At 34.4% G+C, this 24,613-nt stretch overlaps 1 protein-coding gene across 1 annotated transcript; it reads right to left on the reverse strand.

The window, feature by feature from the left end:
• Nucleotides 1-1,157: 1,157 nt before the first annotated feature.
• Nucleotides 1,158-24,094, reverse strand: LOC121411313 (folylpolyglutamate synthase, mitochondrial-like). The gene is made up of 12 exons (XM_041603973.1): nucleotides 23,895-24,094; nucleotides 15,146-15,259; nucleotides 12,247-12,365; nucleotides 11,653-11,857; nucleotides 10,033-10,094; nucleotides 9,424-9,526; nucleotides 5,692-5,769; nucleotides 4,693-4,855; nucleotides 4,220-4,336; nucleotides 3,104-3,330; nucleotides 2,233-2,302; nucleotides 1,158-1,656 (listed from the first exon to the last, which is right to left on the reverse strand). The coding sequence occupies exons 1-12, from the start codon at nucleotides 23,940-23,942 to the stop codon at nucleotides 1,313-1,315; spliced, it is 1,650 nt and encodes a 549-aa protein (XP_041459907.1). The 5' UTR covers nucleotides 23,943-24,094; the 3' UTR covers nucleotides 1,158-1,312.
• Nucleotides 24,095-24,613: the final 519 nt, after the last annotated feature.

Below are 24,613 nucleotides of genomic sequence, written 5' to 3' on the forward strand. Positions count from 1 at the left end.
ACTCTTAAAAAATCTTGCCACCATATTAGTATTACTTGGCAGTTATTATTTGGTATTCGCCGATTCGCTCATTATCAAAGAGAATATCATTCGTCGTGCAATTTACACATCTTTTATACAAACCGTAGAAGTTATAACTAAGTATTATATACTTGCAACCATTTCCATATTAATATTGAACCATTTCTATTGTTTATGTTTCACAAAATTTGCGTAACATACATACAGAAAAAAAAATCATACACAACGCAATTTGAAGGTATTTTTTAGCATTTTTGAATGCCATACAAAAACCATAATAATGTTGAAGGAAAAGTGATTGCTTTCTGTTCATCTTTTAACAGGCCGATCTTTCGAAAAATAAAATAATGGCCTCTTGCATGTATTCACTGAATACGAAGTAGCCTATGATGTATCTGAACGAAATACTCAAAATACATATTTAATTACAAACAACTGTCTTATTCTATAGTCAATTAAGATAAACAATTATTTCTGTCATTCCCCTGAACTAGGAATCCATCTGTCACATATTAATTATTCTGATTTCGGTTTGAATTTCAAACTTCTCATCAGAGTTGGGTTTATTAGTCTTCAATTTAAAAAATAGTACACTGATCGTCAGTTCATTGAAAGAAATGTTAAATAAATAAAAACTTAAAGGACAAGTCCACCCCAACAAAATGGTGATTTGAATAAAAAGAGAAAAATTCAACAAGCATAAAACTGAAAATTTCATCAAAATCTGAAGTAAAATAAGAAAGTTATGGCATTTTAAAGTTTCGCTTCATTTCACAAAACAGTTGCATGCACATCTCGGTCGGTATGCAAATGAGGAACTGATGACATCACTCACTCACTATTTATTTTGTATTTTATTACATGAAATATGAAATATTGTTATTTTTTCGTCATTGTCATGTGAAATGAAGTTTCATTCCTCCCTGAACATGTAGAATTCCATTATTTTAACATTTTGTGCTTCAGGCAAGGAGATCCTAATCGTCAAATAAAAAAAAGAAATAGTGAGTGAGTGACATCATCGACTCTCTCATTTGGATGTAACTGCTCGTTCATATATAGCTATTTTGTTAAAAATAAGCGAAACTTTGAAATGTCATATCTTTCTTATTTTACATCCGATTTTGATGAAATTTTCAGCATTGTGCTTGTCTGATTTTTCTCTATTGATTCAAATCAACATTTTTCTGAGGTGGACTTGACCTTTAAATGTTCCAAAGTAATCCATAATAGTGATTTTGGATGGAGCATGGATACATACTGCTAAGTACTGCAATGTTATGCAGACCGTTTATAAATGATCACGTCCGAGGACAGACGAAGGATCATATAATTTGATAACGCCACCAACCACTGTGACACATCCAGTAACCAACACTTGGATGTGGTTCCCGCCATCGAAATGATCATCGGTTTTTGGCGCCAACGACATCAGCTTCTGAGAGATATCGTCTGTACCGCCTACAAGCCACTGAAGAGCAGTTGAAATCGATGGGAATTCCTTGATGATTGGCTTCTTCTGATTGGTGGGATCTCTCATTGCACGGACATACTCAAAACTCATTCGAGTTTGGTGAGTGTTGATAAGCTCGTCTTGAGGTGTGCATCGATAAGTCGGGTTTTTGAAGCGAATGGCTATAGAAATTGGGGAGGGAGCGGGGAGAATATTATCAATATTTACAAAACGAAACAAACAACTTAACCAAAAATTATGACCTTTTTTAAAGTGATAATATTACTTTTTTTCGCCTTCAAAAGTTCATAATGGATAATTCTCTGTACGCCCTATTTACGCTTTCCTGAATCCGCCTCATTGGATTAAAAGACTGTACTTAATTGCCAAATTCTATTCTATACTATACGATTTGTCAAATGATTTATTTATTTTTTTATTCATTCATTAATTCAATTATTATTTATTGAATTTCAAGTGATTAATCAACTAATTAATTTATCTATTTATTTAGTAGTTTATTTATTCATTTACTTATTTAGTTATTCATTCATTGATTCATTCATTTATTTGATTTGTTCATTTATTCATTTACTTATTTTTTTCATGTAATGGCTTATTTGTTTCATTCTATTTAGAGAGGGTTAACCCTGTCAGTAATCAAACTATTGTTTATCGCGTTAAGAAGATTATCGTCTCACAAAAAAATAATTAAAAAAGTATTCTCAAATCACAAACAATTTTAGTAAATTACTTACGATGTGCCTCGTCATGTTCGCCATATGTCATCCAACTTGGAGTAAACAAAACTGCGTCAAAATCAATTCCCTGTAAAAAGAAACGCATCAAGAGATTACAAATTTTTAAATTAATATTTTTTTAATTAATTCACTCATGACACCATTATTATTAAAGTAACATAGTCCAAATAAAGAAGATATGATGGCTGCAACATTCATTTGAATTAATGAAATATACATTATGAATTCTGATACAATAATCGTATAGCAATATAGAGACATTTTTTCGGCATAACCAATTTTTCCAAAGGGTAGACGGCTTTGGGGGAACCTTGATTTAAGCTACGTCTACCATTGTTCTCTTCATCCATTTCTTTACAATATTTAAATAAAAGAGTTGCCAAAGCTGTTGTACATATATAGCTTCACACATTTATATATATATATATATATATATATATATATATCTTAAAGTTTCACGTATTGGCTTCTCTAATACTATAGTAACAAAATACGCTGAAGATAAATGGTAATGCTTTCAAAGCCAATATAGTTTTTTTTTCTCTGATTGATACCACACATTGTATATACTCCTGAAGAAGACGGAGGTCCGTCGAAAATTCGAGGAAATAAAAACTATATTGGCTTTGAAAGCATTACCATTTATCTTCAGCATATTTTGTTACTATATATATATTTATTAATTCTGTCTTTATCAATTGGTCGTGGATTAGTTGCGATGATTTAACCTTCCTATCATTTTATGTATACACTTTAAAGATTTTAATTTGGAAAACTAACTAATGCATTGGTACATATGAGTTCAGCGAGTTAGCGAGTTGAAATGGTGAAAATGAAGTGTAATCAGTTATTCAAAATGAATTATTACCAAAAGCTGAGCAAGAACTTCGGGCGTCTGTTGTTTGGGCCTCATGGAAAATATAAGAACACGGGTTACACGGCCATCCATTCCTTCCTTCTCAGTATCAGCTTTAGACAGAAACCATTTCGAACAGGAAGCCATACTTTTGACCGTGTGAGCAACATCGCAGTAGAACGTGATCTGATTTCCTCGAACGGTCTGACATCTACCATATAAGGAACATTCCTTGAGAGCTGCAAAGGGGACGAATGTTTTTTTTTAGTTCAATTTATTTGTTTTGTTTAATACATACCAATCCAATAATAATAATAATAATAATAATAATAATAATAATAATAATAATAATAATAATAATAATAATAATAATAATAATAATAATAATAATAATAATAATAATAATAATAATAATAATAATAATAATAATAATAATAATAATAATAATAATAATAATAATAATAATAATAATAATAATGGTGGCTACTTATATAGCGCACAGGTCCACCTTTCGGTGCTCATGGCGCTTTAAAAAGGCACTGCTATTATTACCAATACATACCAAACCAATAATACTCATAAAATTCCACGAATTTATAAAAGGTCATATCAGGCAAATGAGACGATGCTGACGAAGTTGGGCGAATAGATTGCTTTGATTACACATTATTTTCCTGTATTATTATATTCCATTGGATTTTAATTGATTTTGTTGTCTAGATCAATACACAAATTACGTCGCATCTTTCAATAGAATATATTTTCAGCAACTCAAGGATCTATAATGGGCACATCAGCGCCTAAGTTCGTACACTTGATCTTAAACGGCTTTGGTATTGATTATTTCTTCCATTTAATTCGGAGAGTGTTTTTTTTTACACATTCTAAAAATGGGAGGATAGAGAGGGGTAAATAACTTTTTAAAAAGGCCAATGAGTGACAGCATGTTTAATAGTGGTAGAAAAAAAAACTGTCATTCCTCCGCAGCGGCTCTTTTCCGGCATCTTTTTCGCCTTTTGTTTCAGAGTGTATGTACGTTAAAAATGAAGTGATCCCGAATAAGAAACAATGATTGAAGTCATATACCGGACAAAAAATATATATATATACACACATATCATTCCAAACCTTTTTTGAACTGATCAGGTAAGATGAAAGCCCTTGCGAAAGGTATCTCGTCAACTATGATACCACCATTAACATCAATGGATGTCTTGGATGATGGATAGATCTCCTGCTTAGTAGCTATAGACACAGATAGAAAAAAAAACCAGAAAAATAATATATAGAGATATACCGATATTCTAATTGTTAACCAGTTATATTATTTTGGACCCTAAACATGTTGTGTATAATGGGTCAAATTACTCATGTTTTCACGGAAAATATCAAGCTGACTCTCCAGTCTTTCAAGAGTTACGTTATCTATTTTTTATAAATGTATTGTTTATAATAGTTTGTACGACATGTTGTTCAATAATTCAATTCGATATTGTTTACAATAATTTGTTTGCATTTCATTCAATAACATTATTTTTAAACGAAGTTTAAGGATTTAAGTCTTTCAATGATAATATCAATGTTTGGCTTATGTAACATACCATCGAATGTGAATCGGTGTGGATCTCGTTCTTCAATCCAATGTCGTGCAAGCTGGATAGCAATGCTGGCGTTGATGAGCTGATGACCGCCCTCAGGACCGACTTCGATGGGAGATCCACCGAAATCGTGCTCGGTCAACGGAGGACAAATCTTCAAGATTGCCTGAGGAGGAATATTTTACAGTGATTTTGCAGTGGATAGAGAATAATATGTGGTTAATCAGGTGACGGTTTATCAAAATCGTTTAAACAATTGCGAGCACAATCGTAACACTCGGTAAAAGGAATATATTTTTATAATATATTTTCACGATCCTGTAAGAACTGATGTGGACATGATACTCATGCATATTGGATAAATTTTGTTTAATTCAAGGAAATTTTGAGGTATGAATGGGGGAAGGTAAGCATTACAAAAAGCGATTACCACTCTTATTTTGCCAATATATATTTTCATAATTACAAGTGTTTCCATGTAATTCTTGATACAACAATGCGATGCATTTTTAATTAAAAAAATCATTGATAAATAAATACCTACATGTCTAAAACATGATTACAAATGTAAACAATGACCTGCAATAAATGAATTGTTTTCTTCAGCAATGCAGTTTCCCGCGTTAACAATATTTCTCTATTTCTAAACGATTACGAATCAATATTTTAAATAAACCTATTATACCAAACTCATGAAATGTTGCATCTTCGGCTTTCTGTTCGAATGAAATCAAATAAGAAGCACACCTTGATTATAGAATAAGAAGAGCCATAAATTTGTATATTTTTAAAAACTTATGTTTTTTCAGTATATATAGACACAATAAATACTAATTCCTGTTGTTGATATACAATGTAACTAGTTTTCCCCAAACCAATGGTGTTTTCCTACAATTTCTTTCATTGTCAAATGAACATAACGGTTGGGGTATATGGGGCTCTAGCTGACATTATTCTTAGTCAAATTGAATTTTGCAAAATGTGTTTACTTTCTTGACTTACCCCAAATTCTGCTGCTCTTTCAGCCATTACTTTCAGTGGTCCCGGTTGCTGGCAGACTGTGAATAAGGGGCGCCCTTTCTGTTGACAAAAACATTTTCATTTATTACTTCATTTATTTTATTCCACTTTTACAGACCTATACACTCATGAATGTTTGTTCAGAATGTTTTCTAGACATATATTCGTACATTCATCGATGCCCTAACAATTTGGTATGCTTTTTTTTAAGAAAAGAAAATGGGGAATTTTCCTGCATTAAAAATTATGACATTATTTTAAAGATTTCCATATATAGTCCAGGATAGAAGAGGCATAACCTTGTTTTTTATATATACAATATTTTTTTATGATTTCTTGTCGATTCGAGGGTGCTGATTACGAATCTGGATGATGCCACTCGTGTAACCTTGAGCATTTTCTGCAAATTGGCAAAATTCAATATGGCCGCCAAAATATGCAAATTACCCATTAATATCCTCAAATTGTCCACACATTGGCTACGAAATGCATAAAATCATGTGGCAGGAATGAAATACCCTCTGAAAAAATGATTTTTGACAAAATATTTATTTTCCTGATATTCAAAATGGCCGCCATAGGCCATTGCATACTTTATTACATGTATGTACAATATGAATAGAGAAAACTAATTTTCGCAAAAATGAGCACTAAACTGCAAAAAATCGCGATGTATGAATGAAGTAATATATGCAAATCATCATTGCTAAGGAGATATATCATTGATTATGTAATTTATGGGAACATTTCTGTATTTTGATATCTAAAATGGCCGCCACTGGCCCAAACAGTATTGCGTACAATGGCAATGGGGGCCAAAAAAATCACAAGAATGATCACTAGAATGCATATTATTAAGATTAAACGAGTGGAATACTGATTAAACACAATTGCTAACGGAATATTATCAATATGCCATGTATGTTTCATTTTGATATTCAAAATGGCTGCCAAAGGTCATAAAAGTATTATGCACAATTTGAAAGAGGAGCACAGAAATCACAAGAGAGAGCACTATAATGCATATATGTGTGATAAATTAATGGGATACCGTCTAAAAACATATTTTCTAACGAAATGTATCATTCAGGTTTCAAGTTTGTGTTAAATACTGTATTTTTAAAATACTGATTTTCAAAATGGCCGCCATAGACATTAACAGTATTATGTACAATGCAAAGTGGAAAACCAATATTCACAGGAGTGAGCACCATAAATGTGCGTAATGGTGATCTATTAGTAAAATATTGTCTGAAAGCATAATTTCTATTAAGATATATCATTTATTCTGCCAGTAAGATGATAAATACTGTTATTGGAAAGTAAAAATGGCCCCTACAGGCCCTTATGGTATTATGCACAATGTGAATGGGAACAAATTATTTCAACAGAATTTGACTTTGCTTGGCCAAATGGTGATGTATGAGTGAAATATTGTCTGGAAACATGATTTATAACAAAATATATAATATCCTATGAAATTTAATAAATACTGTATTTCAACATTCAAAATGGCTGCCATATGCTACTTTTGTTAACATTATTTGTCTCCACTAAAATTGTATATTATTGTATATTATAGGATAAGGGACTGAGGTGACCATTTTCAATTTAAAAATGCAGCATTCATCACCTTAATTACCCAACATTATGATGTAACTCGTTAGAAACTAAGGTTTTAGACAATATTTAACCATTACATAACAATATTATTCATTATTATATGCAATATTTAGAGTCAAATTCTGTCAAAATAATATGTCCCATATTACAATGTACACAATACTTTTAGGACCTAGGGCAGCCATTTTGGATTTCAAAGTACAGCATTTATTACCTCCACGACCAATATGTGATGTATTTAGTCAGAAATCATTTTTAAGACAATATTTTTACTCGTATATCGCAGTTATATGCATTTTATGATTCTCACTCTTGTTAAAAATTAGTTTCACCTTTCGCATTGTGCATAATAAATATAGGGCATTGTATTGTATTGTATTGTATTTATTTAATCACGGTAAAACTTACATTTTGAATATGTTGAATGTCAAATTACTATCACCTACATGGCATATTAACAATGATGTTTTTAGACAGTATTTCACTCGTTCATCTTAATAATATGCATTTTAGTGATCACTCTTGTCATTTTTGGCCCCCATTGCCATTGTACGCAATACTTTTTGGGCCAGTGGCGGCCATTTTAGATATCAAAATACAGAAATGTTCCCACATATGACATAATAAATGATATATCTCGTTAGCAGTGATGATTTGCATATTACTTCATTCATACATCCCGATTTTGTGCGGTTTGGTGCAAATTTTTGTGAAAATTAGTTTTCCCTATTTATATTGTACATAATAGAGTATACAATGGCCTATTGCGGCCATTTTTAATAACAGGAAAATAAATATTTTGTCAAAAATCATTTTTTCAGAGAGTATTTCATTCCTGCCACATGATTTTATGCATTTCATAGCCAATGTGTGGACAATATTGAGTGCATTTATGGTGCTCACTCCTGTAAATATTGGTGTCCCTCTTTGCATTGTACATAATACTGTTAATGTCTATGGCAGCCATTTTGAAAGTCAAAATACAGTATTTAACACAAACTTGAAACCTGAATGATATATTTCGTTAGAAAATATGTTTTTAGATGGTATCCCATTCACTTATCACACATATATGCATTATAGTGCTCTCTCTTGTGATTTCTTTGCTCTTTTTTCTCATTGTGCATAATACTTTTATGGCCTTTGGCAGCCACTTTAAATATCAAAATGAAACATTCATCACATACATGGCATTTTAATAATACAGTTCGTTACCAATTATGTTTTTAGTCAGTATTCTACTTATTTAATCTTAATAATATGCATTTTAGTGATCCGATTCTTGTGAATTTTTTGGCCCCCATTGCCATTGTACGCAATACTGTTTGGGGTAGTGGCGGCCATTTTAGATACCAAAATACAGAAATGTTCCCACATATGACATAATAAATGATATATCTCGTTAGCAATGATGATTTGCATATCACTTCATTCATACATCGCGATTTTTTGCAGTTTAGTGCTCATTTTTGCGAAAATCAGTTTTCCCTATTCATAATGTACATAAAATATACATTGGCCTATGGCGGCCATTTTGAATATCAGGAAAATACATATTTTGTCAAAAATTATTTTTAAGAGAGTATTTCACTCCTGCTACACAATTTTATGCATTCCATGGCCCATGTGTGGACAATTTTAGGATTTTCATGGATAATTTGCATATTTTGGCGGCCATATTGGATTTTGCCAATTTGCGGAAAATGCTCAAGGTTACACGAGTGGCATCATCCAAATTCGTAATCAGCACCCTTGAATTGACAAGAAACCATCAAATAATATTGTATATATAAAAAAACAAGGTTTGGTCAAGTTTCTATGGGGCCCATCCTGGACTAATATAGTTGAGGTTGATCGGATTAATTGCAACTTTTTGTAAGACGGGCCCAGGTTTGTATGCAGAAGAAGGCGTTTGCACCTGTATACTTGGCAATAGCTTCGGTATCAATATAGAAAATCACACTCGTCCCATTTATGAAATCTATTTTGTTACGTCATAGTGATCTTTGAAAATTATTCGAAAAGAATGAACTATTAATTTAGGCCTTTGTAATCGAAGTTAACAAAAACGAACAATCAATGAATTCATACTCTTGCTAGTCCTGACTTGTGCCAAGCAATGCTCTCCAATGACTCCCCAAGTCTACCAAGATGATCCAAATCAAGGGTTGTGATACCAACACAAGATGGTGAACTGTTAAAAAAAATAAAAATACAGATTTATATTGTAATATACAAAATCATTCGTTGTAGTGTTTAAACTGAAAATTTTCTGCTACTCCTAAAAAATCTTGTAGAAGTAGATGAAAAGCTTATCATACTTCTATCCCTGAATTAAAAATTATGATTCATCTGATCATATTTCATTATCATTATATGTTTACTTTATCAGTACAAGTTGTTTAGTTTCATATCTCATTGTAAATGTACATGTATGTAATATACTCAAACCCATCCCAACTAAATAAGACAGAAATAAAAATGACGTAACATTAACCAATTGCATTCCTTGATGTGAACTACAAGGATCAACAATTAAAACAAAGATTTGCCATCAATAACAATTTGTTATCATTATCTAGATTCTGCTAATATTTGAAAAAAAAAAGGTTTCATGGCTGAAATACACATTTAAAAAAATAATCACGTTCCCTAATTCGTCTTATTGCGAATTTAGTTTAGTGAAGACATTTTTAATACCTGAATATATTGGTACAATCCGTTTCACCACCAACAAAGACCTCAACGATTCCAACATCAACCTGTAAAAAGATTATTAAAAAAACAGTTAATCTGGCCACTTTCATCATCCTCTAATTAATCAAAGAGGGAAATATTTGTATCGTAAACAAAGAGTTAGTACACAAGGAGCAGAATCCGATTGGAAGGAAGTTACCAGCTCAGTTGTTCAAGGCTCTGTGCTGGGCCCAATCTGTTTTTTGATGTATGTAAATGACATGGATATTGGAATCAACAATGACTCTACAATCAGCAAATTTGCAGATGATACCAAGCTTATACACGCTGTACAAACTGACGATGACATACAAGGTATGCAACAGTCGATCAATCACCTTGATAGATGGGCAGCAAAATGGCTGATGAGATTCAATATAGACAAGTGTGGTGTGATGCATTTTGGATCCAAAAACCCTAACCAAGTGTATTCACTGAATGGCTCTGCACTAAAAGAAACAGTTGAAGAGAAAGATCTTGGGATTCTTGTCAATAAATCACTAAAAGTTGCTTCCCAATGTGCAGCAGCGGCCAAGAGAGGCAATATGGTACTAGGGATGATCAAGCGCAACTTTACATATAAAAACAGACAAGTGATCATGAAACTGTACAAATCTCTGGTACGACCACATTTGGACTATGCAATGCAGACCTGGAACCCCTACCTAGCAAAGGACAAAAAAATACTGGAGAAGGTCCAAGCAAGAGCTACGAAAATGATCCCTATGAAGACAGGCTCGCCAGACTAAACCTTACTACGTTAGAAAGAAGGAGAGAAAGGGGAGACCTCATTCAAACATACCGTATTATTACACAAATAGACAAATCAAACCCGGACAATTATTTCAAGAGAGTAGAATGTGACAGAACAAGAGGACACACTCTTAAATTTGCTAAGCAACGATCTAGACTGGATATAAGGAAACACTTCTTTAGCCAAAGGGTTGTCAATCAATGGAATAAACTCCCACAGTCCACAATTGAGGCACCAACACTCCTGCAATTTAAGACACAATTATCAAAATTGGGTTTTTAAATGGGCTCTAAGAGCCTCCTTAACCCTGCCACACTCATCTGTACACTTTCGTCGTGAAGACAGTGAGATGTGGCCATCAAGGTAACTTCAAGGTAACTGTAATGCCTTGGTATATGTTTCTTTACTCTTCTTATTCTTCTTTTGCAATTAATATGATGGAAATAATGGTCCAGATCTTTGTATTTACTCCTAACAAACTTTACTGTTAAACTGAAAATTTATTCATGTCTTTCAAAGTCGCGTTCATTATAAAAACTTATTATAATTAATGACAATACAATATATATTAGCGCCATGAATAATCAACGAACATGATCAGCGGATACTGAAAAAAATTCAATTAAGAGACGACCTTTAGAATCTCATTTCAAACATAAGAAATAGTAGGTAATGGTTGTGAAGTTTATATGGGCTTTGGGATATTACCTTAGGCTTTATAATGTATAAATTATATTCATTTAAACAAACTCAAATCGAACTCCACTTTCGTCAAAGGTGATATGATTATTAACATGCCGCCTATACCAGTCAGTTGAAAAATTACATACCTTTTCTTGGAGAAAGATGTGAATGCATAATACGGTAAGGTACTGAATAAGATTTGGTTGTTTAAAGGTTGTCCCTTCGTCATCAGCGTTTTCTGTCTCCTCAAGTCTTTTTAGGATTGTTAATCCATATTCTGCAAATGTCCGTTGACTCAAGACTGTGCCTCCGATACGAATGCGCTCTCTGATTTCGAGGAGCGTTGGCGAACTTTGAAAAGGAGAAAAAGCGGTTTAAATTCTTAATGTAGACCTCCAATTCTTAAAAAAGATCTGTTAACCTTATTAAATAACATATTTACTGCCAGACAAAGCAGCAGTAAATATATGCAAACTGTTTCCAAAGAAACTATAGTTAATGCAATACTAACAAATTTCGTTAAGCAGTTATCTATACTTGTGTTTTTAGAAGGAAAACCTCCACCGGGACCTCCACGCTTAATCATCAAAAGAAAAGAAACCTCAAAAGTTTTCAATCGCTTAGGAAACATGTACAATTTGTACAACCGGGAATAATAATAAACAATGAACTGTTGATCTCTTTTAGTTAGAAAGGCCGATAATATGAAATTAAAAAAGACAATAACGATATTTTGTTACCTTAACAGGCCGGTTTTGTATCCACATGTTTCAAGAATGTTCTCCACATAAGAACAAGTCGATCCTTTTCCTTTAGTCCCAGTAACATGGATGATAGAAAGACTGTCAATGAGGCTTCTCTGCATGGGTTGGGAATAATATCATAATCATCATTAATGTGATGTAAGTTTAAATTCAACGAAGGAATACTTTTAGGGCTGCAATTGAATGATTATATATTTAGTGTGATCAATAATAGATGTGAGACCTCTAAAATATTCAGCGTTTAATGAACAGCTAACAAAGCATTGGTTTAGATAAGTTTGGTCAAGCAAAGGACTGAATAGCAAACCAATTAAATTCATGAAAATTGATTCCCACATGTTTATTTTATTAATGTGTTCGCAAAGAACTATTACAAATTCAATCAATGTTTTATTGATTGAAAATTGGAAAATAATTTGAGAATCAAATCAAATCAAAATTCAGTGGGAATGGATTATTTTCTTTCATATATTAAAATTGTTTCAAAATGCATTAATCTGATTAAATCGATTGATTTAATTTAATACATGTAAATAAAAAATTGTATTCGAATGACGTGTCAGGTAATTTCAATTTGAACTCATTATCAAAGAACGACAATAATCGATTACTCTGCTTCTCATATCATACATCATTCAATCGGGAAGAGTGAAATTTGATCAATTTTGATTTTTTTTTAAATTGTTTTCTTGGAGTTTCATAATAAGTCATTTTGGTTTGCACCATAGGTATTATTGCACTAACAATGCCAATCATAAGTTTGAGCATACTATTATCGATTATTTCCTATCCGACTTTTTTTCTGGAAACGCGATTTATATTTATTTTTATTTTTGAAATATACATGCACACATGTCATCTACTCAATGTAGTTGTATTTCATAATTGACTTTATTTGATTCAGTACTCTCTGTGTTATGTGACAAGCTTATGTATTGATTGTACATTGCATGGGTATACCACAGGGAGGGATAACAGGAATGGTCACCCCTGTGATTTTCCATATAAAATAAACGAAATAAAGAATATTACAACACACCCTATTTCAATTGGGAGAGAAATAATGACATTCTAATTGGGTGCTACCACGGTGCATGGCACCGCCCCCGGTATATTGTGTGGCATAAATTACATAATATATTTACACTTAAATGCAATATTCTGAACATTCTGGTATCAAAGTGAAACAAAGATATCAATCTATTCAGCTGACACTTTCGGGGGGGGGGGGGTATATTACCTTCAGAACAGGAGGTAGCCACGCAATAATTTCACCGCAATAATTAATTTCAATCACAATTAAGTATTTGGTGATTTGGGGAATGATATTAATGGGGAGGGGGGGGGCTGATATTTTGCTATAATAACAAATTACATTTTTTGATGCATTTTAAAGCTCTACTAGTTGTTAAGAACATTGTTGTTTCCATAAAAAAAAATATTTCATAAACCGAACTCACGACACTCTATACACACATCAGCCCTAAAGACCCAAAAGAAACAGAACCCTTAAAGAAGGCTTTAGGCCGAAAGCTTGGATTAAATTCTGGTCAACGTGAAATCGTCTTGTCATTTGTATATATATATATATATATATATATATATATAGTCAACTTTCAAATGACACCAAATGAAATTTAGGATGGGCAGGAATTAGCTTTCCATTTTTTGTTTTTGAGAGGCGAGTCCTTTGAAAATTGCAAAGTTGAGGGTGTTCTGATAAACTAATGATCAATTATGTTCAATTTTGGTAGTTTGGGCAAATTTCATGAATATTATTTAATTGAAATTTGACGCACAAGTCCACATGAATTGTATTTTTTTAGTAAAGGATTTTATCTTTATCATGTGGATATCAGCAGCGTATTTCACGGGAGTCAGGAGAATAGGGGTGAGACATGGACTTAAGTGGGTTAAGTAGGTTGATTGGATAAAGGTCAACATAGCATCGTTTTAGCCACTCCTCTCTAGCCCCCCCCCCCTTCCCCCTCTCCTGAGAGATTAGGCTATTGTTGGCATGGTGGGCAGGAATTCCATTTTTTGAGAGGTGACTCCTTTGTAACTTGCGAGGTTAAGGGTGATATGCTAAAGATCTATTGAGATAAGTTTTGGTGTCCTGGGCAAAATTTAATGATTTACTAAATTGAAATTGAGTGCATTAGTGAAAAATGAATCATAATTTTAGTGTAGCATTTCAACATAATCATGTGGATCTCATTGTGTTGGTGAGAGTCAGAATAATGTGATGGTACCTGTGCACGCAAGGGGCGAGACAGGGTAAGAATTGGTTTAAGGGGCATTCTTATGATTCGTGTTCTTTTACAAATTATTTTTATTACCTAAATTATTATTATTACTTAATTCCCATACCCTTTGTTTAAGTGGGTACTGCTCACTCAAGCATGAATAGTTTTCCAACTTGTTGGTGTCATTTGAAAGTTGACTTTATTGGCTTCCGTATATATAACGTATTGTCATATTGATTCTCTAAAATATTGCATTCTCGCTGTATCTCTATATATCGATGGGGCTCTATACTAAATTTTGGTTTCGTATTTGCATCATGAATTAAATCAAATGAAAGAGATTGAATGAAGCTTTAATACTTTTAATACTGTGATAAGTTCGAATAAATCATCGATATTCGTGATTTTTTTGTGGGTTGCATTGTATACAAGTCAAGTTAAATGTGAAAAAGCAAAGCAGTTCCCGAAATATAAAGCATGAGATGTATAAAGACGGACTGCTTAAACGACAATTAAGATCGAGTTAGAAAAATTCCGGGGAAAATATAACCCTGCCTTCCAAATTGAAGCAACTGATTACATCAGTCTCCTGATACAATTGAAAATGATAAGAATGAAATAAAACTTACTCCAATCCCAATTCTATTCAGGTATACCAAGACGTCTTTATTTGATTTCTTAAACGTGCGGTCCTTAAACTCTCCAGCACCCTGGCAATAGATCTCAGCTTTTTTCTGCCAAAGCTGCAAAAAAAGAGAAATTTATGAAAATGCAATTTAGGGAAGTAAATCAGGAGGATATATCGGGCAGAGGGACGTTGGACAAACTGTGTGGGGGTATAGTGATTAAGGGACTTAAAATAAGGGACTCAAAGTCCGAATATCATTAACAAGATGAACCAGGCGCGCCGGAACCTAGTTTTTTTTTTTTTTTTGGGGGGGGCAAAATCCCGAAGGGGCACAATATTTTTGACAGCGTGAGAACCGAAGCGATCGAGCGGGAGAGGGTGTGGGACCCCCCAGGGTAACGACTTTGTGTAAAAATGGAGTATAAAAGTGGCGTTTCTAAGAGCATTCAAAACATAAATTTCCTGAGAATTAAACATAGAATTCACTACGAAAGACTATACTCATAATTTATGAGAACCTATGAAATCTACGCGCAAACGATCGCTTCGGAATGTGGTTTTCATGTCTGATCAATTAAATTACGAATTACGCTTATAAATATTGACTCAAAATACCAGAAATTACATTTTTCATTCAATATCCTTTCAGAAACATTTATTTATGTACATTTACATACACGGACGACGCGAGAGAGCACAATCATCATAAGTTTCAAGTAAACAAGGAGTGTATTAAGCAGAAGAAGCGTAACAACAGAAACAAAAGAAATTCTATAATGAATGTCTTTTCAAATTCAAAATGTCATAACTGTTCTGACGTGGCATACGTCGATAAGCACTTAAATCCCCATTCTATGCAAATAATTTCTAAAATCAGCATTGAAGTCCCTGATTATCCATGCATGGGCGATACGTTTCATATTTTGTAACTGGAGGAAAAAGAAATATGACAAGCTTAATTGTCTAACAATTTAAAACTTTTCTGAAAATCATTAAAGTTTAAAACATTACTCGATTTATGTGTTTCCTTTTGCATGTTTTGTATGGCTGGGAAGCACTTTTGGATAACTCCTTCAAAATCTTCTTTTTTTCTTTACATATTTTCTGGGGAAAATGTGACATAACTAGGAAATGATGAATATCAAATTCCAGGAAATATTCATTCGTAAATAATCATAAACTGATTAACAAACTACCGCAGTTCATGATGTACATTATGTAACATCATTTAGAAGAAAACAATTACATTCCACTGGCAGACGTGGTTGACAGTACACCATGTAGAGTTTTCGAAAAAGTGGATGGAGGAAGAAGTGAAATTGATAGGGGAGGAAGTGGACGGTTGATAGTCGAGTATTCCTTTGTTTAAATGAGCATAGTCCTGAAAAAGACAGTAGACCATAAAAGGTTGAAGAGGCTTCAGTAGTTGATAGATGAGTACTCCTGCTCTGCAAGCTAGCATCTTCTCATTTATCCAGTAATCCAACTAGTCAAGCCTCTTTAACTCTTTAACCTTTTCTGTTTTACAGTCATTTTCAGAACTACACACATTTTCAAGAAATATTGCTCTAGGACCTACTCTCAGTCTTCCAATTTCTCGCCTATCAATTTTACTTCTTCGGAAGAAGTAAAATTGATAGGCGAGAAATTGGAAGATTAAGAGTAGGTCCTATCATGGACCATGGTCCTATACAATGTAGAGTAATATATGACGACCTCGAGATGTTATGGTTTCTGGGCTTGACCGGCCAAAACGATTTTTTATACTTTGGACGGCAAAATTTGTTAATGCTTGCTAATGCTTGGCATCCCAGCTAAAAGTCTTGCAAAAATACCCAGAAATAGCGTACGGCCGGATGCCAAGCGCACTTTTGCGTGAAAGTGTCATTTTTAGCGTAAAATCTGAAAGAATGTCGAAAATCACGCATTTTGATATCTTGACGGAATATGTTGACATTTTTTATTATCTTTGATATGCGATTCTTTTTGTTTTTTTTCAAAATATAAGTCTAAAAAAGAAAACATTTCAACTTTGAATATTACACACACATATATGGCACAATAAAACATAAAACCGCGATTAATAATTTTATAATTTGATTTATAAAAACTATCAATTGTTTGAAGTTTTTTACACAACTTAAATTCTTCTATTTAAATTCTTTTATCCATCGAATGTATAGTTAATGTCCTTATGCCTAGTGTATCATTACATTTTAACCATTAAAAAATATATAACCTAAAGTGTCTAGCGAATTAATTTGTACGTTTTCATTACAGATGACCATTAAGACTTTGCTGTTATGACGGCCATCTTTGAAGTTTTATGAACAAAATAACTTTTTAACAAAATACCAATATAATGTCAATATACATTATTCAATATTGCTCTAAAATGATACCAGTTTGCCTGTGACAAGAAATTTCTCTTGTCACAGGCACACTACCGAATTGCTTCTTGGACTTTACCTGTTGCATGGAATATCAATGCCTTGCTCTACCGTGTATACTGCAATTACGTAAAGGCTGGTCACACCCCGGTTGGGGGGGGGGCACTCAGTATATAGTGGGTATGTGCCGCGGAGGGGACCCCCATTTTTACACCCAAATTTCTGTTCCAATTAAGGCATAGCATTTTTGTCTTATTGGGGGAAAAAAACAAAGAAAGCCGCTCCAAGGCATAGCATTTTGTTCTTATCGAGAAAAAAGAAGAAAGAAATCCGCTCCAAAGCTTCGCATATTTTTCGTTACGCCGTTCCGGCCGCATTGATCTGCTGCAATTTTGGTGAAAAGCGGCCGCCGATCGAGCGCTGTCCGACCATCGTCTCTGGGCGAGCGCAGCCGACGGAGGCCGTGCTAGCTGCATCATGCACGCATACCCGTTCCATAGGGGTGCATACGCACGTACTCACACGCTGGCGATCCGTTCCAAGGACCCCCGTTTTCACAAAGTTGTAGTTCCGAGGCCCGTTCCGAGGACCCTCCTTTTTACAATAAGCCCGCTCCAAGGCCCCCGTTTTTTGTCTCGCCCGCGGCACACCCCTACCACTTTTTTTGTCGAATTCCCCCCGGGGGGTCACACCTCCCGAACGTTGTTGGAGCGGTCGTGGAGCTACCGTTCACCATTTTCGATTTCGATTGTTTTTATTTTGTTTTAGATTTTATCCCCAATTTTGTGAGCGAAATTCGACCCTCTCTCCCTACCGCTCCACGACCGCTCCAACAACGATCGGGCGGACCAGACCTTTAACTGCAATTCTCAATCTAGGGAAAACTGAACAATTGCAGGACTCTTTGCTCTGATTGTAAGCTCAGACACCAATGATGATATAATGTTTCGTTATGAATTTTTGAATTTCTGGTGCATTGTACTGTTAATATTTATGAAACGTGGATTTAATTGAATGGGTTTTCACAATGATATAGGACTTTGTTTACAACCACTTTCTGTTCTTCAGATTTTGAGTGTTGTCAATCATGAGCATACGGCCACAACAAGAATTATTTGTTTGTGTTTTATTTTTTCAAAAACATTAATGTTAAAACTGCACCGTTGGTTTTAAGAGGATGATCATTTTTGTGAGCGAAATTCGACCCTCTCTCCCTACCGCTCCACGACCGCTCCAACAACGATCGGGCGGACCAGACCTTTAAAACTGCAATTCTCAATCTAGGGAAAACTGAACAATTGCAGGACTCTTTGCTCTGATTGTAAGCTCAGACACCAATGATGATATAATGTTTCGTTATGAACTTTTGAATTTTTGGTGCATTGTACTGTTAATATTTATGAAACGTGGATTTAATTGAATTGGTTTTCACAATGATATAGGACTTTGTTTACAACCACTTTCTGTTCTTCAGATTTTGAGTGCTGTCAATCATGAGCATACGGCCACAACAAGAATTATTTGTTTGTGTTTTATTTTTTCAAAAACAGTAATGTTAAAACTGCACCGTTGGTTTTAAGAGGATGATCATAACATGGACTAGTTCCATGATCATACCAAGCATTGTACACTACAGCGTGTATAATGTGAATTAAGCTGAATATAATGTGAAGTTACTAAATCCTATTGTATATAATTTATGTAATCATAAATTAGCATTTTTTCACACAACTGGCTTGAATTTCATGCGATATATTATTCATTAAACAAAGAGAGATGGGCCGTCTTTCAGATTTCATGAGAAAACCTCTCAGTCCAAGTTTCGTTATGGCGTTGAATAAAGTACGCACCCAATCACGTCTTCATTCACTATTTATCTATTTCCTTTTTTAATAGATTTTAAATTTGAAAGGAAAAATAATATTGGCATAACATCTTTAATCAAACGTGATTAATCAAACATGAAATTGACTTAAAACCAATGGGATGCACGGTTAGTGACTTCCAATTGATTTTTAGTTGTTTTTAAAGGCAACTCTTTCTGCAACAGGCCCCTGGTGGGTGTTTCATAAAGCTGTTCGTATGTTAAGAGCGACTTTAAGAACGACTGGTGATCCCTTCTTGCGGTGAGATGTATATTGAATTGGCGATGGTTTAGCGCGTAAGAAAGGATCACCAGTCGTTCTTAAAGTCGCTCTTAACTTACGAACAGCTTTATGAAACACCCACCAGACTATAGCATATTATGCAATCGAGAACATTTGATCCGAATAAAGAAATGTCTATTAAGTCACTGGTTCTTGAGCTCAGCAGAATCTTTCATTGAGCTGATGGTGCCTATTGTGCTGATTGTGCCCTCAGATACAGGGACCGGAACGGTTTTCAAAGTGTATGGGCTGAGCCAAAAGTGGGAGGGCTGACCATGCAAAAAATCACAATCATATGGTAATTTTTACGTTTTTGTACATGGTCTGGGGAAAAAGTGGGGGCAGCCACTCGCCCAGCCCCTCGCTTCCGCGTCCCCTGATATAGGATTATAGAACAAGAAAAAAAAAATACACGGGGGTTGGGCAGGGCCCTGGGTCCTGTGAACGATATTTTAACTGGGGATGCTGATGTAAATTTGACAAGCAAAAAAAAAAAAAAAAAACTTTCACTAAAAAATGAAGGTCACTTTGGTCATGTTGGTCACGATAAAGGGGGCGCTTTTTTCTAACATTTAGTAATTTATATTTGAATCCAAGGGGTGCTGCAAATGAAGAATGATACATGCAGCACCCCCAGTCAAATCTTGGGGGTGCTTCAGCACCCCCGCTTCCCAGGGCCATGCCCCCCCCCCCCACATACCTAAATAAGAAAGTTTCCCTTTTGTTGAAAAAAATATCATTATCCTTACTATAATTTGGCTAATCTTGTGTGTCCTTCCGTTTGTTTGAAGCAGCTTTTCTCCGTGGTTTTCCACTCAATGGAGCTGGAATTTTTTCTAAACATGGTTAAATTGTTCACAGATTGTCATGAGGGGGTTGTTTGTGGTATTTTGGTCGCATTATTTAAAGTTTTTTTTACAATTCGTAACTTTTTGGCATTCCTTTTCGCAGCCCTGCGTATAGCTTCGAAGTTCCCAGTCCCTTTTACCTCTCTCGGGTCAGCGAAATGCATGCCCCGCTGGCGCGTTTCCGTTTTACACCCTGGCGAAGGCATTTTCCGGAAAAGTAGCCAAAAAGCGACTAGTGAAGAGTCTACGTCTACGTTTGTTTACATTATCAGCTGGGCGCGCGATCCAAAGTCCGCACCGAAGTTATCCAACATACCGTACTTGCAAATGCAGCTGTGCTTTAATATACTTTCCAGGTTCAATGAGAATGTTTGCCTTGATCATTTGCCTTGCCGATTTGCTGATGTCTGTCTTTCTCTCTATCTGTCTATATATCTATCTCTCAAATTCTATTTCTATCTATCTATATAACTGCAGTATCTATCTATCTAATAATCTTCTCTGTCTCTCTCATTCTTTAATTATCTATTTAATATCTCTATCTATCTATCTATCTATCCATCTGTCTGTCTTTTTCTTATTCTCTCTCTTTATCTATCTATTTTTTAACTTATCTATCTGTTAATTTGTTAATATTCTTTGTCTCTCTCCCTCTTTATCTATCTAACATCTATCTATCTCTCATCTCTATCTATCCATCTGTCTGTCTTTCTCTATTTCTCTCTATCTATATATCTATGTATCTATCTATCTATATCTGTTAATTTGTCTATCTTCTCAGTCTTTCTCATTCTTTATCTCATCTAACATCTATCTATCTGTCTCTCAAATTCTATGATCTCTCTCCTTCTCGAGCATCTGTCTTTTTTTCTCTCTCTCTCTTTATCTGTCCATATTTCTATCTAGCTCTCTATCTATCTATCCTTCATAAACAACGCGACTGCAAAAGCATGTTCGGATTTCACTCCTGACTGCCGCTCTCTCTGTACATGAAGTGCCGAGGAACTCTGTGCTCTGATCAGTAACTGTGCAAATTGCATGCGGTGTGGTGGACTCGCCTGTGTCGCACGCTGCATGCAACCAGCGACGTGTGTAGACTCTTCACTAGTCGCTTTTTGGCTACTTTTCCGGAAAATGCCTTCGCCAGGGTGTAAAACGGAAACGCGCGGCCGGGACGCGAGATACCGCTCACGCGTCACTTGCACTTGAACTCTATGCAGCAGCAGTAATGTAATCGCAAACGCGTAACACAACTCACAAGCGGTTTGTATTTCTTGCGACGGTACATGTTGCAAAACTTCATCACAAAGGTTTTATCTCCCGATTTCTTTGACGTACAAACAATATTCTCACTTCACTGTCACCTGCTTGCTGATCAGGTGAGAATGAAGTGAGAATATTATTTGTAGGCCTAGAATCTATGTCAACATCAGTGAAATCGGGAGATAAAACCTTCATGATGAATCTTTGAGAAGGTTACCTTTTCTTGATAATTAGGTCAATCCAATGACCTACCTACCCAGTTTCATTAAAACATCCTTTATATTTAATCCTGTATTTTAACAGATTCAGCTACCTGCTACTCAACGCTCCAAAATCAAACTGTGCCAGTGCTCTGTTGTACACAGTTCAGTGCATGGTTAGTATTTTGACGTAAAATGTAATATTCATATTGAATGATTGATGCCGCAGTAAATCTAAATTCCAACATATGATGAAATTGTTTGGTTGAGTCAGATAATCAACTCAGTGCTAAGTTCCAAAACCCAAAATTAAAATTGTCTTAAATGGATTTCCTATTAACCCTTTTATTTAAAGGCAAATTTGATCAGATTTTCTTCTGCAAATTGGCAACACTGGCATTTTTTCTTTTTTGCTACACACATTCAATAAAATTAATGTCTCTAAAATCCATTTACAAATAAATTAATTATATTTAAACATTATGTTCGCCAATCATGTAAAACTTTATTTCTGTGTGATTAACAAAATACAATTCTTTCTATTAAACATAAAAACCTGTGAGGTAAAGTAAGAGTTTGAACACTTTATATATACACTATTACAACTACTACTTTTAATAATAATAACAATGATACTATTACTACTACTTTTTTTTTTTGGGGGGGGGGCGAAAATATGTTTTGCCCCCACTTTTTTGTTTTGGGGGGCGACTGCCCAGCCCCCCCTCCCCCCACTTCCGGCGCCTATATGCTGAGGGGTAAGGGTCTAGATCTAATGTTTCTGCCCAGTTTCATTAAAACATCCTTTACATTTAATCCTGTATTTTAACAGATTCAGCTACCTGCCACTCAATGCTCAAAGGCCAAGCTGTGCCAGTGCTCTGTTGCACACAGCCCAGTGCATGGTTAGTATTTTTACGTAAGACATAATATTTATATTGAATGATTAATGCCGCAGTGAATCTAAATTCCAACATGTGATGAAGTTGTTTGGTTGAGTCTGATAATCAACTCAGTGCTAAGTTCCAAAACCCAAAATCAAAAATTTCTTAATAGATTTGCTATTAACCCTTTAATTTAAGGGCAAATTTGATCAGATTTTCTTCGGAACATTGGTAACACTGGTATTTTCTTTCTTTGCTACACACATTCAACAAAATTAATGTCTCTAAAATTCATTTACAAATATAAATGAACTATATTTAGTATTATGTTCGCCAATTCATATGTTAAACTTTATTTCTGTGTGATTAACAAAATACTAATGTAGTGTGATCGTAATAAACAAGCATTGGTAAAATTATTTTACAGACTGTCTCACTCATTTTATCACCCCCCTTTCTCTCACTCTCACTTCTTTTCGACATCCTGCCATACTTATATATGATTGAGCAACCTTTAATTTAAAAAGTACAAACAACCGCAGTCTAATGTACATTGTAAGGTACATGTGCAATGTACTTACATACTTATTTCTGACCCAATACATGTAATCATAACATTCATATATCACAATAATTGCCTATTGACTGCTTACTGAATACACCGTGTTCTAATACATTTTTCCATTTTATAGTTAGATTTGGATTTCACTCTGTAGTGATTATTGAAGTTCTTCCTCCATTTCAACCCAAGATGCTTAACTTAATTGAACCTCCTATCTATATTGAAAGAGAAGTCTGCTATGAATCAGTTGTCTAAATATATTTCATCAATAAACTGCCTGGCTTTCAGTGTGAATTGGCAGTCTAGCTGTACATACAAGATTGTCACCCCCCCACACTCACACTTTGATAAAGAAAAATGACTCCTACCCCCTGTGCTGCCACGGGTAATTGTTGCTATTATATTTTCAAATTATCGACAATTATTGTTTATTAATGAGACAAGAATCTGATTTACCTGATAAAGATGCTCATCTGAGAAGATGTCCCAAGTTTGATCTTCCATTGTGATTAAAGTCGTTGGACAAAGACGAATACAGTCAAATTAAGATTATTAATAAGTATACAGAGCGATACAACGTCCCACAATTACACATCGAAGGCACACCACTTCTTCAATTGGATACAGTCAGTAAAGAGCATGTATTCTGCTAACTGATCCTGACACCCGTTTTATACAATTTTCTCAATACTCGCGCATGCGCTAAGTTCACGAATTAATCACGCCGTATCGTATTAAGCCTATGTTGTACGTTTTGAATTCAATTTGAAATGTACATATTAAAATACCAACATATGAGGGTCGTATTACACATCCGATGTCGATAATCCCATGTACAACTGGATAAAAAAGCTTGGTGTGTAATTTGAGAGAATTGTTGCAGAGTTGTAATGAAACGCAAATAAAAAAAATGAACCGAACTTTTTTTCAATCAATCAATGAATATCAATCCATCCATCCATCAATCAATTAATCAATCAATCAATCAATCAATCAGAATCGTTCATTTTGTAAATCCATCCATCCATCCATCAATCAATCAATCAATCAATCATTCTATTATTTTTTATTTTTTTTTATATTCTGACCCCAAAGTGTGATAATGAATGGACATGATAAAAATGATACATATCCCACTAAAAAAAATCGTGAGCACGAAGCGCGGGGTGAAATTT

Source organism: Lytechinus variegatus, chromosome 3 (genome assembly GCF_018143015.1).
Source record: "Lytechinus variegatus isolate NC3 chromosome 3, Lvar_3.0, whole genome shotgun sequence".
NCBI lineage: Eukaryota > Metazoa > Echinodermata > Echinoidea > Temnopleuroida > Toxopneustidae > Lytechinus > Lytechinus variegatus.

Excerpts from the sequence above, each read along its gene's own strand:
- LOC121411313 (XM_041603973.1), bottom strand. The coding sequence starts at position 23,942 with ATGGAAGATCAAACTTGGGACATCTTCTCAGATGAGCATCTTTATCAG. Across the intron at positions 15,260-23,894 it reads CAGATGAGCATCTTTATCAG|CTTTGGCAGAAAAAAGCTGA; the intron begins GTAAATCAGATT and ends CTTTTTTTGCAG. Across the intron at positions 3,331-4,219 it reads ACCTGATCAGTTCAAAAAAG|CTCTCAAGGAATGTTCCTTA; the intron begins GTTTGGAATGAT and ends TCCCCTTTGCAG.